We start from the raw sequence: 8,152 nt of genomic DNA on the forward strand, positions 1-8,152 counted from the left end.
CCGCTGGTTCTGCTCACACTGCCCTACCCTGTGCTTTGACCTCTTTCTCCCCTCTCTCTCCAGATGAAATCTCGCGTCTTGTGACGGCCGGCCGCCCAACAACCTGCCCGCTTGACCCTATCCCCTCCTCTCTTCTCCAGACCATTTCCGGAGACCTTCTCCCTTACCTCATCTCGCTCATCAACTCATCCTTGACCGCTGGCTACGTCCCTTCCGTCTTCAAGAGAGCGAGAGTTGCACCCCTTCTGAAAAAACCTACACTCGATCCCTCCGATGTCAACAACTACAGACCAGTATCCCTTCTTTCTTTTCTCTCCAAAACTCTTGAACGTGCCGTCCTTGGCCAGCTCTCCTGCTATCTCTCTCAGAATGACCTTCTTGATCCAAATCAGTCAGGTTTCAAGACTAGTCATTCAACTGAGACTGCTCTTCTCTGTGTCACGGAGGCGCTCCGCACTGCTAAAGTTAACTCTCTCTCCTCTGCTCTCATCCTTCTAGACCTATCGGCTGCCTTTGATACTGTGAACCATCAGATCCTCCTCTCCACCCTCTCCGAGCTGGGCATCTCCGGCGCGGCCCACGCTTGGATTGCGTCCTACCTGACAGGTCGCTCCTACCAGGTGGTGTGGCGAGAATCTGTCTCCGCACCACGTGCTCTCACCACTGGTGTCCCCCAGGGCTCTGTTCTAGGCCCTCTCCTATTCTCGCTATACACCAAGTCACTTGGCTCTGTCATATCCTCACATGGTCTCTCCTATCATTGCTATGCAGACGACACACAATTAATCTTCTCCTTTCCCCCCTCTGATAACCAGGTGGTGAATCGCATCTCTGCATGTCTGGCAGACATATCAGTGTGGATGACGGATCACCACCTCAAGCTGAACCTCGGCAAGACGGAGCTGCTCTTCCTCCCGGGGAAGGACTGCCCGTTCCATGATCTCGCCATCACGGTTGACAACTCCATTGTGTCCTCCTCCCAGAGTGCTAAGAACCTTGGCGTGATCCTGGACAACACCCTGTCGTTCTCAACTAACATCAAGGCGGTGACCCGTTCCTGTAGGTTCATGCTCTACAACATTCGCAGAGTACGACCCTGCCTCACGCAGGAAGCGGCGCAGGTCCTAATCCAGGCACTTGTCATCTCCCGTCTGGATTACTGCAACTCGCTGTTGGCTGGGCTCCCTGCCTGTGCCATTAAACCCCTACAACTCATCCAGAACGCCGCAGCCCGTCTGGTGTTCAACCTTCCCAAGTTCTCTCACGTCACCCCGCTCCTCCGCTCTCTCCACTGGCTTCCAGTTGAAGCTCGCATCCGCTACAAGACCATGGTGCTTGCCTACGGAGCTGTGAGGGGAACGGCACCTCAGTACCTTCAGGCTCTGATCAGGCCCTACACCCAAACAAGGGCACTGCGTTCATCCACCTCTGGCCTGCTCGCCTCCCTACCACTGAGGAAGTACAGTTCCCGCTCAGCCCAGTCAAAACTGTTCGCTGCTCTGGCACCCCAATGGTGGAACAAACTCCCTCACGACGCCAGGACAGCGGAGTCAATCACCACCTTCCGGAGACACCTGAAACCCCACCTCTTCAAGGAATACCTAGGATAGGATAAAGCAATCCTTCTGACCCCCCCCCCCTTAAAAGATTTAGATGCACTATTGTAAAGTGGCTGTTCCACTGGATGTCATAAGGTGAATGCACCAATTTGTAAGTCGCTCTGGATAAGAGCGTCTGCTAAATGACTTAAATGTAAATGTAAATGTATCTTCCTGTTGAATGTGCCCGATCTTCTATTTTATTTACAACATGATTGAGTCCATCATGTTTATTTTAGATTATTGTCCTTTTCTTATTTGTCTGTTAACTCAGCTGGAGAAAAGTGTCCGGCGGTTCAGGGAGACATTCCATGGAAAGATAGCGGTGGAAAAGGCAACCTTACTGATGAGACGCTATGCCAACAACCATCAAATGGTCACCTGGGCAGTTATACTGAAGAAAGGCAACGGTAAAGAAATTGTTTACAGTAAATGCAAACCCCAGTCATACCACCATAGGAAACCCTATGGAATGTTTTCCAATACACTGGGTCCTGTAATAAAAAGCTTGTTCAATGGGGATTCTCCGTTAAATGTGTCACGGTTTTCTAAAGTTGAACCCAGAAGCAGACCAGGACAAGGAGAGTAAGACGAAGGTGAGTATTTATTTACAAGTTTGAATGTAGTGATAGAAAAGTCCAGGTGATGGAGCGGGCAGCGGAGGTGAGTTGATGGGATTGAATAGGCAGATCCAATGAAGTAACTGAAGTCACCGACGACCAGGTAGGGATGAGATGAGTGTTTCAGGTGAATGACTGTAGACAGAAAAAACGGAGGTAAGTTCAAGGCAAGCAAAACCTACAAAACAAACTATCAAACCGGAGGCTGATACACTGGCTCAACATACTGTTCATGGCTAACGATCCGGCAGGGAATGGATGTCAGGTCAGTGCTTATGAAGTGGAGGGGTGATGATCAGGACCAGGTGTGCAGATAGCGGATTGGAAACAGGTGCGGTAAATCAGAGATCTCCCAACCAGCTACGTCGCCCGGCAACCAGACAGGGTGCGTTCCAGGACACCGGAAAAAACACTCCAGGACAGAACACAGGCAAAAACAGACTCAGGAAGCGGGATTCGTGACAAAATGTGCCCCTTAGTCAGAACTAGGATTCATCTGTCCTGGGAACTATCCCTTAAAGTGGCAATTTGCAGTTACTACATCCATTTGTTGGACTTATGCATTTATGATATGTACCCATTGATTCTTGAACTGTGGTACCCCATCAGAACCCAAAATATAAGCTAGTTTTACTCCATTGTTGGTAAACAAAGTAAATGTAAACAAACGCTATATAGCCTCAAAGCATGGTTACAACTATAATTTTTATATCATGGATGGTCAGTCCTTGCAGCCACAGCTCTGTGTATACATTGAAAAGTGGCTACATTTCTCCAGCCCCATCCCTACATTATTTACAGAAACAGGGGTGGGGAAGCCTCTTTGTTAATGTTTCAGCTGCTGATTGCCTCTTTAACCTCTCTATTCAGACATGATCTCTGGTGGTTTAACAACCATACCGATTTTATTTGCGTTAAAGGGTTGGCCATGTTGACAATCTAATCTCTGATTCTTCCTCTTTCTCTTTTGCCATGCAGAGCTGGATGATGAGGACAGAAAATGCTTAGAGACGGATCAGGCTGTCAAGGTTACATTAATAAATGCCACACTATTCTCTGTCGCATTATGTGTGTCTCTTTGGCTTTGGGGTGTATCCAGGAGCGTCTGTATTTCTTTGAACATGTGGTCTTTGTGGTCATAAACATGATAGTTCAGTTGTACCCTGACCCTTGACCCACCTCTCTCTCTTTCAGAATGTGGTGCAGAGACTCACAGCTGAGGACAGGGAACCTCTGGTCCCTCCTGCACAACAGGTACAACACAGTCACAGTGTTAGTTAGTCCTCTTTCATTGGGTTAAAGAGTCAATGTTCCTCAGAAGACATCTGGATTTCAGGCATTTCAGCATAGTGCAAAAATCTCTGTTGATTTTGAAGTTCCATATTCCATAACCATATTGGTAATGGTTAATAACACGTTGGGAATAGGAGCTATTATGAGCTATTATAACAACGCTGTTCAAAGGCTGAAAGAGAGAATAAAACTCCTATCATATTACATTGGTCCTATATCCAATCTGATAATCAGGTTGGTAAATTGGTTGCCTTGACTATTTCTAATTCTATGACTCACATTTGTCTTCCCTACAGCACCGAGGAAGCAGACAGCTTGAAGACGATAAAGACGATAATGATATCAAGGTCAGTCATCCACAGGCTATTTTCTGACTTTACTGGTAGGGAAAGAGATGACGGGTTAAGTGGATGGCTAACTGAAAGGTGTGTGTGCGCATGAGTGCGTCCCTGCCTTTATGTGTGTGGCTCGTGTGTGTTGAGTCTTCAGGAGCTGGGAGAGCGTCTGCGGGTCCTGCCTCTCACTGAGAAGAACAAGAGAATGTTTGATAATGCCCAGCGCCACCTCACCCCCTCTGTCCTGCACCAGTTTGCCTGCCAGACCTGTGACAAGGACTGGTGGCGTCGGGTGCCCCAGAGGAAGAGGGTAATGCTCTTCCATACATGCCCACCTGGTATCCACCGTGGTCTTCACACATTGGTTCACTGTTTGATATGCATGCCAACCCCATGCACAATAGTTCAAAAGTATTTCCCCATGCCTGTCTGTAACTGTGTTCCTGTTACCTTGTTACTTTGTCTTAGAATGTGTATTTCACATGGCCAGTTCATCTACTAACCGGGGCCTCCACTGACTGTCATCTCTCCTAGGTATCTCGCTGTCACCTGTGCAAGAAGAAATATGACCCTGTCCCTTATGACAAAATGTGGGGTATTGGAGAGTTCTGCTGCACCAAATGCACACGCTCCTTCAGGTAAAAGCTGGAGCTGTCCTGTACATGTGTGATTATGAGAAATTATAAATGTGATTTCATCTCTATGCACTTGGTTTGATTTGTCCATCAGAGGCTTTGGGAGGATGGATTTGGGCTCCCCCTGCTACTCCTGTCGAACTCTGGTGATCCCAACAGAGATTCTTCCTCCACGCAAGGGAGGGGTAGGAGTAGTAGGACACAGAAAACCTACCCCACACAGCTGCCTCGCTGAGGACTGTTACAACAGACAAGGTTAAACCACACACACACACACACACACACACACACACACACACACACACACACACACACACACACACACACACACACACACACACACACACAGGATTGCTGTACAGTGCAATGCACTGTGGTTTGTAGAGTGTGTTACTACAAACAAGTACCACCAGATGGCGTCCTTTTACATGTCTGTCTGATTGCTGGCTCCAGCCAACTAACTGGCCTTGTACTTCCATGCCAGAGCCCCATGTTCCTGGGACAGAGTGTGTCCACCCCCGCAGTCGCCAGAGGAACAGGAAGCCTCGCGTGGTCAATCCCAGCTCCATCCACATCAGCTCCGGCTCCACCGTCAACACCTGCCTGAGCCAAGGAAGCCTGGAGAACCTGTACGACCTCATCATGGATGACATCAGAGAGGAGAGTGAAGAGGACAACACTAGTGGTAGCAGCAGCAGCTAGAGCAGCACTGATGTTACCAGTGACCAACAGTCGTGAGCAGCTTCCATGCTTCCCCAATGGTGCTTCCAACGATCAGGATATGATGGTTTACCTTAGGTTCACATTCAGTGTGGCATCTCATAGGCCTACCTACATAGTATTGGTTCTACTTTCGTTTCATTTTAAAAACCATGAAAATATTGTTCAATATTCACAACAGTCAGATGATATAAGTGAGATGATATAACTAGTTTCACGTTTTGCTTTTGGCTTTGTTTATGCTTATTGAAGTGTTGCCACGTGTTGTTGCTGCTGCTTTGTTAATGTCTGAATGACAACGGGAGATTGACCGCTCTGGCTACTGCCCAAAATTCTGACTTTACTTTTGGTTACCTATTCAGGAGTTAGCTTTCTAGTGATGTGTGTGTTCAAATAGATTTGTCATATCAACTTGAACAACAATATATTATAAAACACAAATAATGCATTTTGGTTTCCCCCCCAAAAACACAAATAATGCATTATGAAATCTTACTATTATTAATTTTTAATACGACTCGGGTTCAAATCAAGTTGTATTTGCCACATGCACCGAATACAACAGGTGAAACGCTTACTTACAAGCCCTTAACCAGCAATGCAGAGTTTTTTTTTTAAATAAAAAAATATTCAAAAACGTAACTGTAACGGCTGTCGGTAGAAGAAGGTGAGGACCAAGGTGCAGCTTGATACGTGTTCATATTATTTATTCGAAACTGAACACTAAATACAAAATAATAAAAGGAATAACCGAAACAGTTCTGACAGGTGATACAAACACTAAACAGAAAATAACCACCCACAACTAACAGTTGGAAAACAGGCTACCTAAGTATGGTTCTCAATCAGAGACAACGATAGACAGCTGCCTCTGATTGGGAACCATACCAGGCCAAAACATAGAAATACAAAACCTGGACATACAAACATAGAATGCCCACCCACATCACACCCTGACCAAACAAAAATAGAAACATACAAAGCAATCTACGGTCAGGGTGTGACAGTAACACAATAAAATAACAATAACGAGGCTATATATAGGGGTTCCCGGTACCGAGTCAATATGGGGGGTACAGGTTAATTGAGGTAATATGTACATGTAGATAGGGTTAAAGTGACTATGCATAGATAATAAACAGCAAGTAGAAGCAGGGTAAAAAAGGGGGTCAATGCAAATAGTCCAGGTAGCCATTTGATTAACTGTTCAGGAGTCTTATGGCTTGGGGAAAGAAGCTATTAAGGAGCCTTTTGAATCTAGACTTGGCGCTCTGGTACCGCTTGCCGTGCGGTAGCAGAGAGAACAGTGTATGATATGGGTGGCTGGATTCTTTCACAATTTTTAGGAGGAAAAATCACAGACATGCCACCGTGGATTTTAATATGTCACTGTAAATAATTTAGAAGAGACCTGTACACCAATAAAGCACAGTGTATTCTGTTTGTTTAAGAATAACCTGAGAAAAACATTTACAGTGGGGTTCAAAGTTATTGATAAAGATTGACAAAGATAAGCAATATTGACTTTATAAACTAAAGAATTCAAATACTGAGCTATATTGTATGCGGAAAAAATGGGGAAATTATTATTTTATACTAATAATACAATTCCTCAGAGAAAGAGATGTTGTTTAACAAGTAATATATATTTTTTCTCAAAAGGGTAGTGGTCAAAATTATTGACACCCCTAAAGATTCTAATAAATAAAATAGGCAAATGTTCCTAGCACACAATGACTACATCAAGCTTGTTACTACAAACTTTTTGGATGCATTTTCAGTTCGTTTAAGTTGTGTTTCAGATCATTTTGTGCCCAATAGAAATGAATGGTAAATCATGTATTGTGTCTTTTTGGAATCACTTTTACTGTAAATAAGAATATAATGCTTCTAAACACTTCTACATTCATGTGGGTGCTACCTTGATTGCGGATAATCCTTAATGAATCGTAAATAATGATGAGGGAGAAAGTTACAGAGGGACTGAACTCCTAGGTATAACATTGGATGGTCTACATGTACATACTACCTCAATCAGCCTGACTAACTGGTGTCTGTATGTAGCCTCGCTACTTCTATAGCCTCGCTACGGTATATAGCCTGTCTTTTTACTGTTGTTTTATTTCTTTACCTACCTATTGTTCACCTAATACCTTTTTTGCACTATTGGTTAGAGCCTGTAAGTAAGTATTTCACTGTAAGGTCTACCTACACCTGTTGTATTTAGTGCACGTGACAATTAAACTTTGATTTGATTTGAATTATCATTGGATGGTCAATTATCATATTGACTAAGTTGTTGTGAAGATGGGGAGGGGTATGTCCCATCTTGATTACTGTCCGGTAATATGGTCTAATGAAGCAAAGAAAAACATAGCAAATCTGCAGCTGGTTGAAAACAGCAGCACGCCTCGCCCTTACAGTGCATTCGGAAAGTATTCAGACCCCTTGACTTTTTCCACATTTTGTTACGTTACAGCCTTGTTCTAAAATTTATTCAATTGTTTTTTTCTCATCAATATACATACAGTACCCCATAATGACAAAGCAAAAACAGTTTTTTAGACATTTTTTCTCATTTATAAAAAAAATACAAAACTGAAATATTACATGTACATAAGTATTCAGACCCTTTACTCAGTACTTTGTTGAAGCAACTTTTGGCAGCGATTACAGCCTCGTATGACACAACAAGCTTGGCACACCTGTATTTGGGGAGTTTCTCCCATTCTTCTCTGCAGATCCTCTCAAGCTCTGTCAGGTTGGATGGGCGTCGCTGCACAGCTATTTTCAGGTCTCCAGAGATGTTCGATTGGGTTCAAGTCCGGGCTTTGGCTGGGCCGCTCAGGGACATTCAGAGACTTGTCCCGAAGCCACACCTGCATTGTCTTGGCTGTGTGCTTAGGGTCATTATCCTGTTTGAAGGTGAACCTTCGCCCCAGTCTGAGGTC

At 44.6% G+C, this 8,152-nt stretch overlaps 1 protein-coding gene across 1 annotated transcript; it reads left to right on the forward strand.

Moving 5' to 3' along the window:
* The first annotated feature begins 1,676 nt into the window (after positions 1-1,676).
* On the forward strand, positions 1,677-7,462 carry LOC129833159 (shiftless antiviral inhibitor of ribosomal frameshifting protein homolog). The gene is made up of 8 exons (XM_055897511.1): positions 1,677-2,008; positions 3,197-3,246; positions 3,413-3,472; positions 3,808-3,858; positions 4,001-4,156; positions 4,381-4,484; positions 4,576-4,736; positions 4,966-7,462. Exons 1-8 carry the CDS (start codon positions 1,780-1,782, stop codon positions 5,181-5,183), a joined length of 1,029 nt encoding a protein of 342 aa, XP_055753486.1. The 5' UTR covers positions 1,677-1,779; the 3' UTR covers positions 5,184-7,462.
* Positions 7,463-8,152: the final 690 nt, after the last annotated feature.

This window comes from Salvelinus fontinalis, chromosome 34 (genome assembly GCF_029448725.1).
Source record: "Salvelinus fontinalis isolate EN_2023a chromosome 34, ASM2944872v1, whole genome shotgun sequence".
In the NCBI taxonomy this organism is placed as follows: Eukaryota; Metazoa; Chordata; class Actinopteri; order Salmoniformes; family Salmonidae; genus Salvelinus; species Salvelinus fontinalis.